General features: G+C 48.5%; 2 protein-coding genes across 2 annotated transcripts in view; one reads left to right on the plus strand and one right to left on the minus strand.

Annotated features, from left to right (window-relative positions):
• The window catches only part of RPL29 (ribosomal protein L29), a 344,283-nt gene extending 338,590 nt beyond the window's left edge, over nt 1-5,693 (minus strand). Inside the window, exon 1 of the mRNA XM_050781001.1 lies at nt 5,690-5,693. The gene's annotated coding sequence lies outside the window, so the exon portion shown is untranslated. The remainder of the gene's footprint in view (nt 1-5,689) is intronic.
• DNAH1 (dynein axonemal heavy chain 1) overlaps nt 1-21,945 on the plus strand; it is an 86,858-nt gene that overhangs the window by 4,421 nt on the left and 60,492 nt on the right. The window contains exons 3-9 of the mRNA XM_050781042.1: nt 393-759; nt 1,778-1,850; nt 4,097-4,271; nt 4,694-4,850; nt 5,824-5,956; nt 9,046-9,207; nt 10,042-10,294. Of these exons, the coding sequence (XP_050636999.1) occupies nt 427-759; nt 1,778-1,850; nt 4,097-4,271; nt 4,694-4,850; nt 5,824-5,956; nt 9,046-9,207; nt 10,042-10,294 (1,286 nt within the window). The 5' untranslated portion in view covers nt 393-426. The remainder of the gene's footprint in view (nt 1-392; nt 760-1,777; nt 1,851-4,096; nt 4,272-4,693; nt 4,851-5,823; nt 5,957-9,045; nt 9,208-10,041; nt 10,295-21,945) is intronic.

Consider the following 21,945-nt stretch of genomic DNA (forward strand, 5'->3'; position numbering starts at 1 on the left):
TTTATTGGGTGAGCCAACTCTGGGCCTCCCTCCCCATCTCCCACTACTGAGAAGCCAGGCCTTACTCTATAAAATAGGGGAGAGGGGTGGACAAGTGCAGTCACATGCATGGGTTGGGGGCATCTGCAGTGCTTCCCCTCACTCAGCCTTAACTCTGGGTAGGCTCATTTCTCACATGCAGTGTCCAGGGCAGGCCCCACTGTCTCCTGGTGGGACTTGGGGTACTGTATGCCTGTCCAGATTAGAAGGAGACCACTCCCTCCTCCTTGCTCTTCTGTTACCCATGGGTCATGGGCTGGGGCTTGTGGCAGACAGGCAATCTAGGCATCCATGTGTCTGGGGGCTGAGACAGAGGCTGGCAAGGGCGGACTGACGTTGGGATCTTCTCCTAGGAGCTTCGGCTGGGGCATCTCTCTGAGAAGCAGCATGGAGCAGCCTAACAGTAAAGGTTGTAGCCCAGGAAGGACCCCTCAAGGCCCAGAGTGCAGCGGTGCTCCTGGAGTCCAAGCAGGGACCCACAGGGGCCTAGAGTATAACCCGGAGAAGATTCTTCCAGGATCAGACTATGGATTGGGGAATCCTCCAGCCCTTGACCCCAAGATCCCACATTTATCCCTGCCCCCGGCCCCACCTACACTCTCAGACTTGGGGCAGCCCCGGAAGTCACCCCTGACAGGCAATGATAAGAAGTACCCGCTGATGAAGCAGCGTGGGTACTACTCTGACATCCTCAGCCCTGGAACCTTGGATCAACTTGGAGTGAGTATGGCAGCCATACCCTACCAAGCCTCAGCCCTTCCTCTGGGCTCCGTTCACCCATCCTTTCATCCTTCTCCCCATCAGTCAGTCCATCTGTTCATTTAGCTGTCTATCAACCTATCCGTCTGTCTTTCTATCCATCTACCCTCTATTCTGCCCTCATCCATCCTTCCATCCATTTTTCTCACCACCCATCCATCTGTCCATTCATTCGACAACTCATTACTGAGCTCCTGCTGTGTGCCAGGCCCTGGATGGAGCCCTGGAGATGCAGCAGGGATGAGACGCCCATGTCCCTATTGTCGTTGTCATGGGGCAGTGGCTTTGGTAGAGATGACCCCCTCCCCTGGCTCTGGTTGGGAAGTTCCACAGAAGAGGTGATATACTGCTGAGATCTAAGAGACAGGATGTAAGAGTGGGGCCTGGGAGCGTGTTCCAGGCAGGGGAGACAACAGGTACAAAGACTTGGGGTCCCTGAGAGAGGGCGCGGCTGTGTGAAGAAGGCTAGAATGTGAGGGAGGAGGCTGGGGGCAGGGGAAAGAGGGGAGGGAGGGAATGACAAGGAGAGAATTCAGAGTCCTGTATGTCCCAGGCAGTCCTAGGCTTTAGGCCAGGGAGGGGCCAAGAAAGACAGGGTGAGGACCCCCCTGATATGCATTACACCTGCAGTGCCAGTGGCCCTTGGGAGAGGAAGTATGTACAGAGATACCTGCTGGCCTTGCAGTATCTGCTTCATGGCTCAGCCCCAGGATGCACTGTGGAGTGTTCTCAGAGCAACGAGGGGAGCTGGGCTGGACCAGAATGGGGCGGGGTCAGGATGTCCTGGGTGGCCACACGTGTTGCCCACTGTGGCCTTTGAATGGGAAATTGTGCGTACTCACTGGTTCTGCCCACTCCTGTGCTCCTGGAGTGCTCCCTGGTGGACCTCAAGGGAGGCGCCTGGCCTCATGGTCCCTCCCGGGTCCTGCCTGTCCCTGGGATGTTGACACATACTCAGGGCTCCGCGGTTTGGTTTCAGGAGGTGTGTCGTGGCCCCCGAATGAGCCAGAACCTCCTGCGGCAGGCTGACCTCAACAAGTTCACCCCAAGAGGTCAGTGCTCAGGAGGGCTGTGTGAGTGGGTTCCAGTAGGTATTTCCAAGCAGGCTTTTGGCCTCAGGGAGACAACCTTTTCTTGGCTGTGGGCCTCAGCTTCCTTAACTGTGGAGTGGGGATAATAAGAAACAGGGTGCTTCACAAGCGCCCACTCATGGTGAGTGCTCAGTCAGCCATAGCTGCCGAGTCATTACTGTTAGTGGAGCCGTGACTTTGACACTGAGCTGGGCTGGGCTGGGCTGCCGGGGGTCAGAGCCACAGCTTTCTTTCCCTGGCTGAGGTCAGAAGGGCATATGGGTGTATTTTCTGCCTCCTCTGGAATGTGGGCCCTGAAAAGGCCAGGACTGTCTGAGTTGCTCCCTGCTGTGGCCCCAGCACCTAGAACAGGGCCTGGCTCAGATAGATGCCTGGGAGATCCTTGCTGAAGGAGGAAAGGGGGCTTCTCCTCTCAGGCTCATGGAGAGTCTCAGAGCATGGCTGGGGTGGCGAGGACTGGGACAGGTCTGCAGGGTGTGGGGCCTTCCCCAGTGGCAGAGGGGAGTACAGGGGCTCCAGGAGAAGCCCTGAGTGGTGGTGAGGAACTGCACAGGTGGCCTCCCACCTGGCCAGAGTTTGCCCCTCTCCTCTGGCAGACAGGATGTCCCCTTGGATCAGGCCCAGATGCCCTGTGGCTCCCCCTGTCCACCCCTCCTCCCCACCCCCAGGAAAGACCTGGCTCCTTGCTGTCACCAACCAGACCAGTCCTCTCGGAGCCCACAGGCCTTAGAAAACACCATGAGCATGTACATTTGTGCACTTACCTGAGGGTCTGGCCTATTGTTTCCAACAGTATCACAAGTATCTGTGACCCAGAAAATGGCTACCAACCACAGATCTCAGCACTGAGGGTATTGGGAATGGTACTCCTGCCACTCATGGCAGGGTGGGCAGGGGGTGATTGGCAGATGGCAGCTCTGCCCACATGAGAAAAAGTAGGCCCCAGCGGCACAGGGTAGTGTCAGTCAGGGCTCTCAGCAGCCAGTTGTGGACATTCACTCTGCTGCCCGAGGGCTGGGGTAGCCTCCCCCAGCGCACGGACACAGCAGGGTCTGGAGGCCAGGTGTGGGTCTCTTCACCCTGGCTCCTTCTTGGCCACTGAGTGGGTCCTGGGGGTGGAGTGGTGTCACGCAGCCTCAAGAACTGGTGATTAGGGCTCTGAAAAGAACCTTCTTGGCAGCCCTGAGATCTGGGCCTTTTTGGTGGGGTCCCTTGACTACTCGGCAACCTGGTGAGAGCAGACTCCAGCTAATAGTGGAGGCTCCGCTGAGCCTTGGACACTGCCCAGGCCCCACCTCTGGAGGCCTCTGTGGGACCCCAGATGACACTCCTAAGGTGGGCCCTCCTGCAGCACAACCACCTCTTGGTCCCAGGGAGGCAGTAAGGCCCAAGGAAGGGGTCACCAGGGCCCCTGGGACTCTGGACCCTTCTTCCAACCAGAAAATAGAGGGGACCATCAGGAGACTGCCCAGAGCGCAGCCAGGCCCTGGGAAATGTGGTCATCCCCTCCTGAAGCAAGTGCCCACTCCCCTCTCCCCACCTCTGTGGTCTCGGACTTTGCCTGGGACTTTCTTCTCCATTGACCATCTGGTGTCGCGGGCAAACTGAGATGGATGGTCATCCTATCAATGGATCTCTCCCCACCAACTCCCCTTCCCCTAGGTATGGAATGGAAGCCTCTGTATACCCTGCTCATCTAAGTAGGGGCAGTCATTTTGTGATTTGAGGGTCCTGCAGGGCCAGAATGGTGGAGCCACCCACAGTATCCAGGATGCCTCAAGCTGGCAATAGCCTCAGGGAATGAATATCAGACTCTAATATGCTGAGGGGCCTCTGCAGTAGGTGTGGGAGGAGCCCATCCCATTTCATCTTCCTGTCTAGTGGTAACCCTTGCAATTGTTGAACTCAACACCTGGCTTGAGCAATGGCCCCTGGTGCTGGAGTCATGGGTGGTATGGAAAGGAGTGGTCAAGCATGCTGGCTCTGGACAGGGAGAGCAGGGCCAGGACAGACCTTCTGGAAGCCACCATCCCTCCAGGCTCATAGCCCCAGGGCACCTGGTGCCATGCCTTTCAGCCACTGGCAAGCTCTGAGCTTCCCACACTCCAAAGCATACAGCCTGATAGATGATTTGTTTTATGGGGTGGAGGCTGGTTGTTGGGTGCTGGCCTGAGCCCCAAAGCCCCTGCCCCTGCTTCTACCTGCAGTCGGAACCTTCGAGGTTCCCGAGGACTTCCAGGAGCGCGTGGAGCAGCAGTGCATTGGGTCCACCACCCGGCTGCTCGCCCAGACTGACTTCCCGCTGCAGGCCTATGAGCCCAAGGTGCAGGTGCCTTTCCAGGTGCTGCCAGGCCAGCGTCCTCGCAAGATTGAGATCGAGAGGTACGGCTGGGTGGGCTGTGGGGAGACTGTCCGGGAGATGGCATCCACCTGTCTCAGGGGGTGAGGAACTGCAGATCACCAGGTGACAATCCTCATAGCAGAACCTGTGCACAAGTGTTTAGATCGAATCTTCTAGCCCTTTGGTGTCTTAATAGGAACAATTTACATGTTTTGGAATTGGGGAAGGTGGTGTTGAGGTCAGTGAATGGGACTGCGGGGCAGGACAGAAGGACAATTGGAGCCCAGGACACCAGCCCCAGCCACCACACGACTTCCTGATGAGTCTCAGAGGGGCGGAGGGCTCCAGAGGGGTCTCTCGGCCACACCCCTGTCCCCACAACCCCGTAAGCCCTTGTGGACACCCATGGAACCACATCACACAAGCCAAGCCATCCTGAGGTCCCGTCCCTGCCCTTGACCAGGAGGAAACAGCAGTACCTGAGCCTGGACATTGAGCAGTTGCTGTTCAGCCAGGGCATCGACTCCAACAAGCTCATGCCTAGGCACCTGGACCCCCAGCACCCCCAAACCATCGAGCAGGGCCATGACCCACTCTTCCCCATCTACCTCCCACTGAAGGTGAGCCGGGCTTCCACAGATGGTTGAGGGACAGGGAGCAGAGGTGCAGGACCCCAGTGGAAGCTCAGGAGTCAGATCTGAAAGGGGATTCCCACACCAGTCACCAGCACTCTCTTGTCAAACAGGGCAGGTCACCAATAGGAACCCATCCCAGGCACTTTGAGCATCCTAGATGCGGCAGGAGGGGCCCCCAGCCCCCCGGAATGCTGAGTCTTTGCTTCTTCCCTGGGTAGACTGTATGCCTGGCCTTGGCCTCCATGCCACCCATGGGCAATCTAGATGTGGCCCAGCTGGACTGTGGAGTAGTCCTCCTTGACCAGGGCCCACCTCAGGGTAGAGAGCTGCTTCTGGGCTCACTGAAACGGGAAGAGCAGGGATGGAAGAGGGAATCAGTGCCACCCCCTCGGGGTATGAATCAGGAAATGAATCCAGGGAGGAGAAAGAGGGAGCATGGCCTGGCTCTGGCGTTCACCCACCTCCCCTCCCTTCCTCTCTGCGGCCCTGAGTGTCTCTCGCCTGGTGGTCCCTGTAAGGAGGTAAAGCTGAGTCTAGCTAAGGGCTGCCTCCTAACAGCCCCGAATCTCATCATTTCCAAGTTGTAGTAGGGTCCCCAGGAAAACCCAAGGGCCACCTCTTCCCTTGGGCCTGAGCTAGGTGGCCCTGGGCAGTGGGAGAAAGAACCTACCGCCTGCTCTGGGTCCCTGGACACCCTTCTGCCTGAGCCTCAGGTGGCTTGGCTGGATGGGGATCCAGGGTTTCAAACACCCAACCAGATGCTGTGCACCCCTGGGAGCAGCAGTGGAGTGGGTCAGCCCCTAGCCCCCAGTGGAGAGGGTCAACCCCCAGTCCCAGCCTGCTGCTCTCTCACCTGGGGAGGGGATTACTTAGGCGCCCCATCCTTTGGCACACCCAGTCCCACCTGGGCCCCACTAGAGGAGCTGCTTCCTCCCAACGTTGGTCTGCTTTCTTCCAGGTATTTGACAATGAGGACTTTGACTGCCGGACTCCCAGAGAGTGGATCAACATGGGTTTGGAGCCAGGGTCTCTGGACAGGAAACCTGTCCCAGGAAAAGCCCTCCTGCCCACTGATGACTTCCTGGGGCATGGTGAGCAAGGCCAGTCTGGAGTGAGGGCACTATCTCATTCCAGTAGCAGCCCTGTCACAGACTCTGGGCTCACCTGGGACCTGGCAGCCACCGAAGGCGAGGGGTCTTTCAAGACCTCTCAGCTGGGAGACAGGCCTAGGAGCTGGCCTCACAGAGGCAGGAAATGCAGGGACCAGGGCTGGAAAAGGGACAGCTGGATAGTGCCTAGTGTTTTGAAAAATGTTTGCTTTATTGGTAGTAAAATGTGTACATGCTCATTGCGAATGTTGAAACATGCACGAGGGGTACAGTTCCACTCTCCATCCCTCCATCCAGAAGCCCCATTGTTGCAGCTCTAACCGTGGCCCCTCAGCTTTCACTTCTGTGTGCACAACACATACCATCACACACTTGCTCACAAACACACATCCCCATCGTCACACACATTGACAAACACACTCACTGTCACGCACACCCCCAACAACCACTCTCATGTACACATTTTCACCACACAGAAACACACTCGCCTACTGTCACCCATCAACAACCACTGTCACACCTCACCATGCCCACTTGATGCCACACAGGTTTGCCTTGTCTTAGCCTTGCCTGTATCTGCCCAGGGAGTGCCCCTGGCTGCTCCTTTGGCCTCAGGCCTGCCCCAGTGGCTGTGAAGGTTCTCCCGTTTCCTGCTGTGGAAAGCAATGCCAGGTGGGCATCCATGGCTGCTGTCTTGGCCTGCACGGCTGGGTCTCGATGCAGCATCCTAGGAAGGTCTGGGTCATCATTTGGGAAGTTGGAGGTGGCTGTTCCCCTGTGCAGGGCTGAAGGCTGCTCTGCTCCCCACCTGGTGGGTGGACAAGATGCTGTGAGTGGGAAGTGGACCCAGTAGGCCAGCTCCAGGTGGGAAGCAGGATTGTAAGAGCCATGACTGGTTTTAAGACTGCACAACCAGTCCATTGAGCAGGCTGTAAATTTATGTTTCATTTTATAAACACGTTAATGCTGGAATCAATTTCTCTGAACTAGACAAGAAGCCCAGAATGTTCTCTTTACTTTGGACTTAATTACAAAAATAATTTAACTCAATTGTTCCCAGATCACCAATTCCTGGTGATAAAACCAGAAGGTTTGGGACTGCATTAACCTTAAATGCACCAAGTACCAGGCTCCACCGAGGTGCTCTGCTGGGAGACTGGGGTGGTGGCATGGGTGGGAGGACGGGTGAGCAGGGAGGGGCTCTGCCGGGGACCTCTTGTTTTCTGCTGGGAGCTTCCAGTGACATATTTTCATCTGAGTTGAGCAGAGACAAGGCCAGCATTTTCAGAAAGGGAACCTACTAGGAAGGGAAGGGAAAAGCAAAACAGAGAAGCAAAATAGGTGAGCTATAGGCCTTCTTTATCCATTCTTTACTCATCTAGCTGGTGTCAACAGGTGGGGAGCATTTCCTGAGAATTCCAGCCCTTCCTTCCTCAACCCAGTCTGTAGAACTCAAACAAAACAAAACAAAAAAACAGGGGGCCAAGCGTGGTGGCTCATGCCTGTAATCCCAGTACTTTGGGAAGCTGAGGTGGGCAGATTGTGAGGTCAGGAGTTCAAGACCAGCCTGAACAACATGGTGAAACCCAGTCGCTACTAAAAATACAAAAATTAGCTGGCCATGGTGGCGTGCACCTGTAATCCCACCTACTTGGGAGGCTGAGGCAGAGAATTGCTTGAACCTGGGAGGCGGAGGTTGCAGTAAGTGGAGATTGTACCACTGCACTCCAGCATGGGCAACAGAGCGAGACTCCATCTCAAAAAAACAAAAACAAACAAAACAAAACAAAAAAAACAGCTTTTATCTCGGCTCACTGCAACCTCCATGTCCCAGGTTTAAACGATTTTTGTGCCTCAGCCTCCCAGGTAGCTGGGACTTCGGGCACACACCACTACTCCCAGCTAATTTTTTGTATTTTTGTGGAGACGTGGTTTCACCATGTTGCCCAAGGTAGTCTCGAACTCCTGAGTGCAATCCGCCCACCTCTGCCTCCCAGAGTGCAGGGATTATAGGCTTGAACCACCGCGCCTGGCCTCAGTTTGTTTTTAAGCCACTATGCATTGTGGCTGCTCTACTGGGCACCATGTGTGTGCATCTTCCTTCTGCAAAAATTTATCGAACACCTGCAAGGTACTAGTTTTCATTCTAGGCCCAGGGACACAGCTGTGACTGAGACGGGACAAAGTCGCTCCTGCCCTTAGTGAGCTGACACTAGTGTGAGCAGGTCAGCTGTGAACCAGGAGCTGATGCGTAAGTAGTGTGACTTTCGGCACTGTGAGGGATAGAATGGGGTAACAAGTCAGAGAGTGCCTGGGACAGGGGTGCTATTTTAGGCACAGAGGCTTCTCCTTGGTGAAGGGAACAACCAGCAATGAGGTAACCTGAGTGGAGAGAGTTCCAAGCCGAGGGCACAACCAGTGCAGAGGCTCTGCCATGGGAACAAGGTTGAAACTCACGGCAATAGCCAGATATCCAGTGTGGCTGGAGAGAAATGTGTGAGGGGCAGCGGCAGGAGGTAAGCTAGAGAAGTGGGCACAGGCTTTCAGCCCAGGGAACCAGTGGGAGGCCCATCCTGACCAAAGAGCAGCTCCTGCCCTGTCCTGCCCTGCCATGCCCTGTTCTCAGATGAGGGGCCCAGGGACTGAGCAGCCAGGGGCAGCCTGTGAGGAGGGCTTCACCCTGGTCTTGGTCACCTTGAAGGGGGTCCAACTCATTCATGACCTTTACAAATGGGTTCTCAGCAGGTCTCCCTTAACTTGGGGCTTTCGTGCTGCCTGTCCCAGCCTCCTATTGGCCTGTGTTTCTCTCTGCCCTGGTGCAGGTTGTGCTGAGCACCAGGGCAGAGAAGCCTGGTCTTTCTGGCTCTCCTGCAGCCTGGGTTCCTCAGAGGCCAGCTCGGCTGGGAGGAAGCAGGGTCCTGGCTCTGCTGGAGCGGATGGGGGCATCTCGGCGGGAGAGACGCCAGACTGGTGATCTCTGAGACCCATTCCCAGCGCTGCTGCCAGCACTCAGAGGCCCCTTCCTGCCCCCATGGCAGGTGGCACTGGTGGGGTTTCCTCTCCTGTTTCAGAGGACCCCAAGAGTCAGAAGCTGAAGTACGAATGGTGCGAGGTCGGCGTCCTGGACTACGATGAGGAGAAGAAGCTATACCTGGTGCACAAGACAGACGAGAAAGGCCTGGTGCGAGATGAGATGGGGAGGCCCATCCTGAATGCAGGGGTCACCCCTGAAGGTACGAGCTGCTGCTGCTGCCCCAGGCAGACCCCCAGCTTGGGCCTGACCGGCCCATGACTGAGGCCAACCCCACCCAGGGCACTGCCAGATCAGTTCTGGATTCTACTTTGCTCTGTTTGCCCAACGCACTGACTGGTAAGGACCAGAGGACTCATCACTCAAGAGACCCCAGAAAGGACAAGTGGCCATTATTTGGCATGTCAGCTCTGAGCCCAAGTCTCATCAATAAGTAATGCCTGCCCTGGGTGTGGGATCAAGGGATGGGCACTTGAACAGCCATGCCTGTATAACTGCTTGTCTAAATACTTTCTTTTCTTTTTTATTTTTATTTTTGAGACGGAATCTGGCTCTGTCACCCAGGTTGAAGGGCGGTGGTGCAATCTTGGCTCACTGTAACCTCTTCCTCCCGGGTTCAAGCGACTCTTGTGCCTCAGTCTCCCAAGTAGCTGGGATTACAAGCGCCCACCACCACACCCGGCTACTTTTTTGTATTTTTAGTAAAGACAGGGTTTTACCATGGTGGCCAGGTTGGTCTCGAACTCCTGGCCTCAAGAAATCCTCCCCCCTCGGCCTCCCAAAGTGCTGGGATTACAGGCGTCAGCCACCGCATCCCAGCCTTGTCTATGTGCTTTCACATCCGTCCATGATACCTTGTGAGATGGGCCGGGCAGGGAGTGTCGTCATGCCCATTTCACAGATGCAACAGGGGGTCAGAAGAGGGAAACAATTTGTTCAGGGCCACAGGGCATCCGCGGCACAGCCGGCTGGAACTTAGTGCTTCAGCCCAGAAGCCTGACTGTGTGTCCCCTTCTCCCTCCCACCTGGCCCCCAGGAAGGCCACCCCTTCAGGTCTGTCAGTACTGGGTGCCACGGATCCAGCTTCTCTTCTGTGCTGAGGACCCTTGTGTGTTCGCACAACGTGTGGTCCAGGCCAACGCCCTGCGCAAGAACACGGAGGCGCTGCTGCTCTACAACCTGTATGTGGACTGCATGCCCTCTGACGGCCAGCGTGTCATCAGTGAACAGAGCCTGAGCAAGATCAAGCAGTGGGCCCTGAGCACGCCTCGGATGCGCAAAGGCCCCTCGTGAGTCCCCGCTCGGCCTTCCCCATTCTGGGCATCTCCTTCTCCAGGGAACCTTCCCCTAGGAAGTTGGTGCTACTCTAGGGTGGAGCTCCCTCAGGGCTCGTCTGTTTGAGACTGTCCTGCCTATTGCCCTGTGGACTTGTTGGGGCCCCAAACAACTTTTTGTCCATCTCCAGATCCCTCATTATCCATATGCACTCTTGGATTCTTATTTTATTCAAAGGGTTACAATTGACTACTTTTTAAAAATTTCGATGCTCAAATTGTCCCAGATGTGGCCAGTGGGAGACTTTTCAAGTTAATTCCTATGTCGTTTTACCATGTTTCCATTATTCTTCAAAACCCTTGGATGATGGTTTATTAGCAACGTGCCCCTAAGATAACTTTACTTTCTGGCACAGCAAGAATTTCCAGGCTCATTGTGTATTTTCCCAGGTCCAGTCCTGAAACCAGCTGTTTCTCCAAGGAAGCTCCTTTTATTATTTTAGTTTATTTTTTGAGACAAGTTCTTACTCTGTCACCCAGGCTGGAGTGCCCAGAGTGCAGTGGGGCCATCTTGGCTCATGGTAGCCTCAGTTTCCTGTGCTCAAGCAAGCCTCCCACCTCAGACTCCTGAGTAGCTGGGACTTAGGCATGTACCACAACCTCTGGTTAATTCTGTTTATTTTTTGTAGAGACAGATATCCCTGTGTTGTCTAGGCTGGTCTTGAATGCCTAGGCTCAAGTAAATCTCCCACCTTGGCTTCACAAAGTGTTAGGATTATAGGCGTGAGCCATCATGCCTGGCTGGAAGTTCCTTTTAGTTGAGGAATGATATTTAGAAGCCAAGATCTGGACATTAGATGTGCTCATTGCTACTGGGATATCATTATTTTGAGACTTCCATAGCAGACAGATCTGGGAAATATATATACAGATGGTCCCCAATTTATGATAGTTTGACTTACCATTTTTCTTTCTTTCTTTCTATTTATTTATTTATTTATTTTGAAACGGAGTTTGATTCTTGTCTCCCAGGCTAGAGTACAGTGGCTCGATCTTGGATCGCTGCAACCTCTGCCTCCTGGGTTCAAGAGATTCCCTGCCTCAGCCTCCCAGGTAGCTGGGATTAAAGGCACCCGCCACCATGCCTGGCTAATTTTTGTATTTTTAGTAGGGACGAGGTTTCACCATTTTGGCCAAGCTGGTCTCGAGCTCCTGACCTCAGGTAATCCCCAGTCTCAGCCTCCCAAAGGGATTACAGGTGTGAACCACCACACCCAGCCGACTTACCATTTTTCAACTTTATGATGGTGTGAAAGTGATATGCATTCAGTAGAAACTGTACTTCAAGCATCCATGCAACTGATCTTTTTTTCATTTTCAGTACAGTATTCATTTCAAGAGATTTTAAACACTTTATTATAAAATAGACTTTGTGTTACATAATTTTGCCCAACTGTAGGCTAATGTGAGTGTTCTGAGCACATTTAAGGTAGATTAGGCTAAACTATGGTGTTCAGTAGCTTAGGTGTATCAAGTGCATTTTAAACTTATGACAGGTTTACTTGGAATGTAGCCCCACTGTAAGTAGAGGAACATCTGTATATTTACAGTCATGCATCACTTAATGATGGGGACGTGTTCTGAGAAATGTGTCATTAGGTGATTTCATCGTTGTGCAAACATCATAGTGTGTACTGACACAGACCTTGATGATATAGCTGGCTGCACACCCAGGATATATGGTACAGCCTAGTGCTCCTAGGCCACAAAACTATACAGGGTGTGATTACTGAATATTGCAGGCAACTGTAACACAATGGCAAATATTCGTGTATCTAAACATAGAAAAGGTACAGTAAAAATACAGTATACAAGATAAAACATGGTACATCTATGTAGGGCACTTACCATGAATGGACTTTGCAGGGCTGGAAGTTGCTCTGGTTGAGTCAGTGAGTGAGTGGTGAGTGAATGTGAAGACCTAGGATATTATTATACACTACTGTGGACTTTATAAATACTATATACACTTAGGCTACACTAAATTTATTTTAACATTTTCTTTCTTCAATAATAAATTAACCCAACACACCTTAGGACCAGGCATGATAGCTTAGGTCTGTAATCCCAGCACTTTGGGAGGCCAAGGTGGGTGGATTGATTGAGGCCAGGAGTTCAAGGCTAGCCTGGCCAACATGGCAAAACGCCATCTCTACTTAAAAAAATACAAAAATTAGCTGAGCATGGTGGCACATGTCTATAATACCAGCTACTTGGGAGGCTGAGGCACCAGAGTTGCTTGAACCTGGGAGGCAGAGGTTGCAGTGAGCTGAGATGGCTCCACTGCACTCCAGCATGGGTGACAGAGTGGGACTGTCTCAAAATTAATTAATTAATTAATTAATTTTAGCTTACTTTAACTTTTCTATTTTATAAACTTTTAATTAAAAAAACTTTTTGACTCTTTTGTATTAACATATTTTCTTTAAGGTTGGACACGGTGGCTCATGCCTGTAATCCCAGCACTTTGGGAGGCAGAGGCGGGTGGATCACTTGAGGTCAGGAGTTTGAGACCAGCCTGTCCAATATAGTGAAACCCTGTCTCTACTAAAAATACAAAAATTAGCCAGGTGTGGTCGTGGGTGCCTGTAATCCCAGCTACCTAGGAGGCTGGGGCAGAAGAATCTCTTAAACCCTGGAGGTGGAAGTTACAGTGAGACAAGATCGCACCACTGCACTCCAGCCTGGGGGACAGAGTGAGACTCCGTTTCAAAAATATATATATATACATATTTTTTTTTCTTAAATCCTTATTCTATAAGCTTTTAAAAAATGTGGTTTTGTTTGTTTGTTTGTTTTTTGCTTTTTAAACATTTTTGTTAAAAACAAAGACACAAGAACACACATTAGCTCAGGCCTGCACAGGGCCTGGGTCATCAATATCACTATCTTCCAGCTCTACATCTTATCCCACTAGAAGGTCTTCAGGGACAGTAATGAGACAGTAATCTTCAGGGACAGATGACACATGGAGCTGTCATCTCCTATGATTATGGGATACTTTCTGAAGGACCTGCCTGAGGCTGTTTTACAGTTAACTTAAAAAAAAAAAGGTAGAAGGAATACACTCTAAAATAACAATTAAAAAGTATAGTATAGTATAGTATGGTATAGTAAATAAACCAGTAACACAGTCATTTATTATCATTATCACTTATGTTCTATACATAACTGTATGAGCTATGCTTTTATATGACTGGCTGCAGTAGGTTTGTTTACACTAGCATCACCGCAAACACTTGAGTAATTTGTTGTGTTTTGACATTACGATGGCTATGACGTCACTAAGCAATGGGAATTTTTCAGCTCCGTTATAATCTTATGGAACCACCATCATATATGCAATCTGTAACCAAAATGTCATTATGTAGCACATGACTGTTTGTATACTACTCAAAATAGCTATTACTCAAAAAGCTATACTCAGAGATCCGTTACTCTCCACCTCCACATCCTGTCCACATTCCCCATCTTTTCCATTGTGTTCCTACCACATGCCCACAGGTAACCAATATTGATAGTTTCTGGTTTATCCTTTCTGTGTTTTTTATTGCACAAATGAGTAGAAACATGTATATTTCAGATATATGTATGTTTTCTTATACTCCCCACTTTCTTAGGTGAAGGGTAGCATGCTACAGATGTTCTTTTGCACATTCAATTGTCTTGGCATCCTTGTTAAAAATCATTTGACTGGCCGGGCGTGGTGGCTCACAGTTGTAATCCTATCACTTTGGGAAGCAGAGGCGGGCAGATCACCTGAGGTCAGGAGTTCGAGACCAGCCTGGCCAACATAGTAAAACCCCGTCTCTACTAAAAATACAAAAATTAGCTTGGCGTGGTGCACACACCTGTAGCCCTAGCTACTCAGGAGGCTGAGGCACAAGAATCGTTTGAACCCAGGAGGCGGAGGTTGCAGTGACCCGAGATGGTGCTGCTGCACTCCAGCCTGGGTGATAGAGGGAGACTCTGTCTCAAAAAAAAAAAAGAAAGAAAGAAAGAAAGAAAGAAATTGGTCTATTTTAAACTTTCTACTTCTAATGGAGTCATTTTCATATACATTGTTTCTCTAGAAAATTATCCATCTTATATCCGTTTTGAAATACATTTGCATAGAATTCTGCAAAGTTGTTTTTTATTTTCAATTTTTTTTTCTGGTTCAATGTTTACTCCTCATTACCTATTATTTTGTAAAGTTATGCTCTCTTCCTGTTTTTGCTTTATTAAGTTACTTAGTAGTTTGTTCAGTTTTGTTGTTGTTGTTGTTGTTGTTTGTGTTTTTTTTTTCGAGACGGAATTTCGCTCTTGTTACCCAGGCTGGAGTGCAATGGCGCAATCTCGGCTCACTGCAACCTCCACCTCCCGGGTTCAAGAGATTCTCCTGCCTCAACCTCCTGAGTAGCTGGGATTACAGGTACCCGCCACCACACCTCGCCAATTTTTTGTAGTTTTAGTAGAGATGGAGTTTCACCATATTGGCCAGGCTGGTCTCAAACTCCTGACCTCAGGTGATCCACCTGCCTTGGCCTCCCAAAGTGCTGGGATTACAGGTGTGAACCACTGCACCAGGCCCGGTTTGTTAATTTAAAAAAGAAGATTTAGGTTTATTAATGTAATTGCTTTTCTATATCTCTTTTTTGAATTTCTACTTTTATCTTTATTTCCTTCCTTGTGCCATCTTTGGGCTTACCTGTTCTGTTGAATAGTTCGTGTGTTGGGTGTATGTGTGTGTGTGTATGTGTGTGTGTGTGCCTGCATGTATTAGGAATTTAATTCATTTCATTCTTATTGACAAATGTGTTTAAGGCTATGAACTTTCTTCTGATAATTGCTTTAAAAGTAGTCCACAAAGGGGCTGGGCACGGTGGCTCACGCCTGTAATCCCAGCACTTTGGGAGGCCGAGGCAGGTGGATCACGAGGTCAAGAGACCATTCTGGCTAACATGGTGAAACCCCGTCTCTACTAAAAATGCAAAATTAGCTGGGCATGGTGGCAGGCGCCTGTAGTCCCAGCTACTTGGGAGGCTGAGGCAGGAGAATTGCTTGAACCCAGGAGGCAGAGGTTGCAGTGAGCTGAGATTGCGCCACTACACTCCAGTCTGGTGACAGAGCCACACTCCGTCTCAAAAAAAAAAAAAAAAAAAAAAAAAGGTAGTCCACAAATTCTGAAACCTAGTATTTTTTTTTTTTTTTTCCCCTTGACACTCAACTCCACCTCCTGGGTTCAAGCGATTCTCATGCCTTAGTCTCCCTGAGTAGCTGGAATTACAGGTGTGTGCTACCACACTTGGCTAATTTTTGTATATTTAGTAGAGATGGGGTTTTCCCATGTTGGCCAGGTTGGTTTTGAACTCCTGACCTCAGGTGATCCGCCTGTGTCGGCCTCCCAAAGTGCTGGGATTACAGGTATGAGCCACCGCACCTGACCCTTTTTCCTTTTTTTTTTTTTTCGAGGTGGAGTTTTGTTCTTGTTGCCCAGGCTGGAGTTCAATGGCACAATCTCGGCTCACCGCAACCTCCGTCTCCTGGGTTCAAGCGATTCTCCTGCCTCAGCCTCCCGAGTAGCTGGGATTACAGGCATGCGCCACCACACCTGACTAATTTTGTATTTTTAGTAGAGACGGGGTTTCTCCATGTTGGTCAGGTGGGTCTCGAACTCCTGACCTCAAGTGATCTGCCCGCCTTGGCCTCCGAAAGTGCTGGGATTACAGGCATGAGCCACTGTGCCCAGCTCCCTTTTCCCATTTTTTAAATGGGATTATTCATTTTTTCTTTGTTCAATTGCTTAAGTTCCTTATGGATTCTGGATATTAGACCTTTGTCAGATGCATAGTTTGTGAATATTTTCTCCAATTCTGCAGGTTGTCTGTCTACTTTGTTGATAGTTTCTTTTGCTGTGTAAAAGCTCTTTAATTAGGTCCCACTCTTCAATTTTTGTTTTTGTTGCAATTGCTTTTGAGGACTTAGTCATAAATTCTTTCCCAAGGCCAATGTCCAGAATGGTGATTCCTAGGTTTTCTTCTAGGATTCTTATGGTTTGAGGTCTGACATTTAAATATTTAATCCTGGCTGAACGAGATGGCTGACACCTGTAATCTCAGCACTTTAGGAGGTTGAGCCAGGTGGATGGTTTGAGCTCAGGAGTTCAAGATCAGCCTGGACAACATGGTGAAACCTCATCTCTACCAAAAACCACAAAAAAATTAGCTAGGCATGGTGGGGCGCACCTGTTGTCCTAGCTCCTTGGGAGGCTGAGGTGGGAGGATCACTTGAACCTAGGAAGTGGAGATTGCAGTGAGATGTGCTGGTACCACTGCACTCCAACCTGGGTGACAGAGCGAGATGCTGTCTCAGAAAAAAAAAAAGAAAGAAAGAAAGAAAGAAAGAAAGAAAGAAAGAAAGAAAGAAAGAAAGAAAGAAAGAAAGAAAGAAAGAAAGAAAGAAACAACTTAAATCTTTAATCCATCTTGAGTTAATTTTTGTTTATGGTGAAAGGTAAGGGTCCAGTTTCAATCTTCTGCATATGGCTAGCCAGCTATCCCAGCACCATTTATTGAATAGGAAGTGCTTTCCTATCGGGGGAACCAGCCCCCAGTATTTCAACATAGGTTCTTTTCTATTTTCCCTAAGTGTCAGCCAGTCTGAGAAATAAAGAGAAAGAGTACAAAGAAAGAAATTTTACAGCTCAACCTCCAGGAATGACATCACATATCGGCAGGTTCTGTGATGTCCCTTGAGCCACAAAACCAGCAAGTTTTTATTAGGGATTTCAAAAGGGGAGGGGGGTATGAACAGGGAGTAAGTCACAAAAATCACATGCTTGAAAGGGCAATAAAAGATCACAAGGGCAGAGAGGCAGAGCAAGATCACAAGGCCAGGGTGAAATTAGAATTACTGAGGAGGTTCCATGTCCTGCTGGGCATGCATTGTCATTGATAAACATCTTAACAGGAAACAGGGTTCAAGAGCAGACAACCAGTCTGACTAGAATTCGCCAGGCTGGAATTTCCTAATCCTAGCAAGCCTGAGGGCACTGCCGGAGACCAGGGCGTATTTCATCCCTTATCTTCAACTGCTTAAAGCAGACACTCCCAGAGCAGCTGTCCACAGACCTCCCCTGGGAATGCATTCCTTTCCCAGGGTTATTCCTTGCTGGGAAAGGAATTCAGTGATATTTCTCCTATTTGCTTTCTGCAGTAAGAAAAATATGACTCTGTTCTGCTTGGCTCCGCTGGCAGTCAGACCTTATGGTTATCTCTCTTGTTCCCTGAAAATCGCTGTTATCCTGTTCCTTTTCAGGGTGCCCAGATTTCATATTGTTCGAACACACATGTTTTACAAGCAATTTGTACAGATAATGCAATCATCACAGGGTCCTGAGGCTTCATACATCCTCAGCTTACGAAGATGATGGAATTAAGAGATTAAAGTAAAGACAGGCATAGGAAATTATAAGAGTATTGACTGAGGAAGTGATAAATGTCCATGAAATGTTCATAATTTATGTTCAGAGATTGCAGTAAAGACAGACATAAGAAATTATAAAAGTATTAATTTGGGGAACTAATAAATGTCCATGAAATCTTCACAATTTATGTTCTTCTGCCATGGCTTCACCCATTCCCTCTGTTCGGGGTCCCTGACTTGCCGCAACACATTCCCCATTGCCTATTTTTGTCAACTTTGTTGAAGATCAGATGGCTGTAGGTGTGTGGCTTTATTTCTGGGCTCTCTATTCTGTTACATTGGCCTATGTGTCTGTTTTTGTAACATACTGTTTTGTAACCAAAACAGTATGGTGTTTTGGTTACTGTAGCCTTGTAGTACAGTTTGAAGATAAGGCGATGCCTCCAGCTTTGTTCTTTTTGCTTAGGTTTGCTTTGGCTATGCAGGCTCTTTTTAGGTTTCATATGAATTTTCAGCTAATGTTTTCCTAGTTCTGTGAAAAATGACTTGGTAGTTTGATGGGAATCTGTAGATTGCTTTAGACAGCGTGGCCATATTAACAGTATTGATTCTTCCAGTCCGTCAGCATGGAGTGTTTTTCCATTTGTTTGTGTCATCTCTGATTTCTTTTAGCAGTGTTTTGTGGTTCTTCTACAGATCTTTTACCTCCTTGGTTAAAGGTATTCCTAGGTATTTTTTTTGTGGCAATTGTAAATGGGATTGTGTTCTTGATTTGGCTCTTACCTTGAACATTATTGGTGTGTGGCAATGCTCCTGATTTTTGTACATTGATTTTGTTTCCCGAAACTTTACTGAAGTTGTTTATCAGTTCCAGGAGGCTTTTGGTGGAGTTCTAATGCTTTTGGATCTGCATTTTACTTTGTTTGATATCAACATAGCAACCTGAAATTTTATTGTTTCCATTTGCCTGATAAATCCCTCTATTTTGAGCCTTTCTGAACTAATTCATTTTAGATCAATTTCTTACTTTCAGCATATAGTCTGAGTTTTATTTGTGACCCAAATTTAAAATATTTTTCCTGTAATAAGTTAAGCCCATTCACATTTATTGGTATGGCTAATAGGTTTGACCTCAACTCAGTCATATTACTTCATGTTATAATCATTATGTGTATTGTAATACAATGCTGTGTTTCTTTCTCTACATGATATGTTTTCTTAGTTCTTCTATTTTAAAAATTTCTTTTGGTGTCTAGGAAGGGTTGTACCTTTATTTTAGTGGTTTTTATTTTGTTGTTGTTTTTTGAGATGGAGTCTCGCTGTGTCACCCAGGCTGGAGTGCAGTGGCGCAATCTTAGCTCACTGCAAGCTGCACCTCCCGGGTTCACACCATTCTCCTGCCTCAGCCTCCCAAGTAGCTGGGACTACGGGCGCCTGCCACCATGCCTGGCTAATATTTTGTATTTTTAGTAGAGACAGAGTTTCACTGTGTTAGCCAGGATGGTCTTGATTTCCTGACCTCATGATCCGCCCACCTTGTCCTCCCAAAGTGCTGGGATTACGGGCGTGAGCCACTGTGCTCGCCCTAGTGGTTTCTTTTATAGTCTCCATTATCCCCTGCTTTCCTACTTAACCCTTTAGTATCTGGCCTGTTTCATTGTTGTTTGTTTTGTTTTGAGACAGGGTCTTGCTCTGTCACCCATACCACAGTGCAGTAGCACAATCATAGCTCACTTCAGCCTTGACCTTCTGTGCTCAAGCTATCCTCATACTTCAGCCGCCTGAGTAGCTGGGACCACAGGTGTGAGCTACCACGCTTGGTAAATTTTTGTATTTTTGTAGAGACGGGGTCTCCCTATGTTGCCCAGGCTGGTCTCAAACTCTTGGGCTCAAGCAATCTGCTCACCTCAGCCTCCCAAAGTGTTGGGATTATAGGAGTGAGTCACCATGCTCAGCTCTACTTAATTAATTAATTAATCTATCTATCTATTTATTTATTTATTTATTTATTTTTTTTTTTTTTTTTTTTGAGACGGAGTCTCGCTGTGTCTCCCAGGCTGGAGTGCAGTGGCGTGATCTCGGCTCACTGCAAGCTCCGCCTCCCGGGTTCACGCCATTCTCCCGCCTCAGCCTCCCAAGTAGCTGAGACTACAGGCGCCCGCCACCACGCCCGGCTAGTTTTTTGTATTTTTAGTAGAGACGGGGTTTCACCATGTTAGCCAGGATAGTCTCGATCTCCTGACCTCGTGATCCACCCGCCTCGGCCTCCCAAAGTGCTGGGATTACAGGCTTGAGCCACCGCGCCCGGCCTCTATTTATTTATTTTTGAGACGGAGTCTCGTTCTGTCACCCAGGATGGAGTGTAATGGTGCCATCTCTGCTCACTGCAACCTCTGCCTCCCGGGCTCAAGCTATTCTCCTGCCTCAGACTCCTGAGTAGCTGGGATTACAGGAGCCTACCACCATGCCTGGCTATTTTTTGTATTTTTAGTAAAGAAGGTCATCATGTTGGCCAGGCTGTTTTCGAACTCCTGACCTCAAATGATCCACCTGCCTCGGCATCCCAAAGTGCTGGGATTACGGGCATGAGCCTCCATGCCCATACTCTACTTCATATTTTAACCGTTAAAATATTATTACTTTCCTCCACACTCATCTCCACCTTTTAGTCTTCAACTTACAATAAACTATATTAAACGTATCAGTCTTTTTTCCTGAAGTCTCCCGCCATCTCTTGGTTATATAAAGTTCCTTTTCTAGTAGATTCCTCATGAAGGGCTCAAGGGTATAGAGTTCCTTGAGTTCTCACACATTTAAAACATGAAGGACAGCTTGATCAGATATAAAATTCTTAGTTCACAGCTTTTATTCTATGAGTTTTAAAAAAATACTCCACTTTGGTTGCCTTGCCTGTGTGTTGCTTTTAAGAAGTCTGAGGCCAGGCCGGGCGCGGTGGCTCAAGCCTGTAATCCCAGCACTTTGGGAGGCCGAGATGGGCGGATCACGAAGTCAGGAGATCGAGACCATCCTGGCTAACACGGTGAAACCCCGTCTCTACTAAAAAAATACAAAAAACTAGCCAGGCGAGGTGGCAGCTACTCGGGAGGCTGAGACAGGAGAATCGCTTGAACCTGGGAGGCGGAGCTTGCATTGAACAAAGATTGCACCACCACACTCCAGCCTGGGTGACAGAGCCAGACTCCGTCTAAAAAAAAAATTCCCTTGAATTGCAGTTTTAAATCTTGGTTCTGTTCCATTCTTTTGTTTTTCTTCATCAAAGATTCCATTATGTATCTATATCTTTATATATATATATGTATCTTTTTATATATTGCTGCTTCTTTGCCTATCTTTTAATTCAACCAGTTTCTGGCCCTTTTTAGTTATTTCTTTCTAATTTTATTTATTTTTTAAATTTTTATTTTCTTTCTTTTACTTCCTTTATTTTCTCTCATTTTTATTCTTTTGGTTATATCCTGCCTTTCTTCAGTTTACTTCATTATGCTTTGATTTGACTCTATTTTCTCTTGGGCACCTTCCTCCCCAAGATAATTTTATTTTCTACTTTTTCCTTGAGCTTAAGGAAGTCTCTTTTCTTACCGACATTTGTCCATTTATATGTTTTATTTTTGAATTTCTGATTCAAGGTGGTTTTTCAGATGCCCAAACACTTGTTTAAGGCTATTTAGCTGAAGTGTTGTGTTACAGTTTTCTTCTGCTTGGTCCTTGTTTATTTTTTTTAAGGGTGATGGGAATTTTATCAGTTAAGATGCTCTCATCTTCTCAAACGTACAAACAAAGCTAAAAGATGCTCTCTTTTTCTTATAGAAGCAAATGTAGTCAGCTTTCACCTGTTCATTTCAGGATTTGGAGTGATTTGCAAGCTTTCTAGTTCAAAGGCGCCCTCCTCTGTCAGTATTGCACACTAGTTTTTTTTTTTTTTTTTTTTAGAATGCCGTGTTCGTGTGTGTGTGTGTGTGTGTGTGTGTGTGTGTGTGTGTGTGTACATATGTGCTGGGGAGAGGGATGTGGGTCCTCCAACGTTTTTGTCCTCTTATCTTGCAGAACTCAAAATTTCACTTTTGCTTCTTTTCCCTTACCCTCCAGTCTGCAAAGGACCCCTTTCCTTCTACCTCCTGTCCCGTAAGTCATGCCTTTCAAAGAATACTGCCTTGAATTGCATGTCCTTAAGTCCCTTC

The sequence above is a fragment of the Macaca thibetana genome, chromosome 2 (assembly GCF_024542745.1).
Source record: "Macaca thibetana thibetana isolate TM-01 chromosome 2, ASM2454274v1, whole genome shotgun sequence".
NCBI lineage: Eukaryota > Metazoa > Chordata > Mammalia > Primates > Cercopithecidae > Macaca > Macaca thibetana.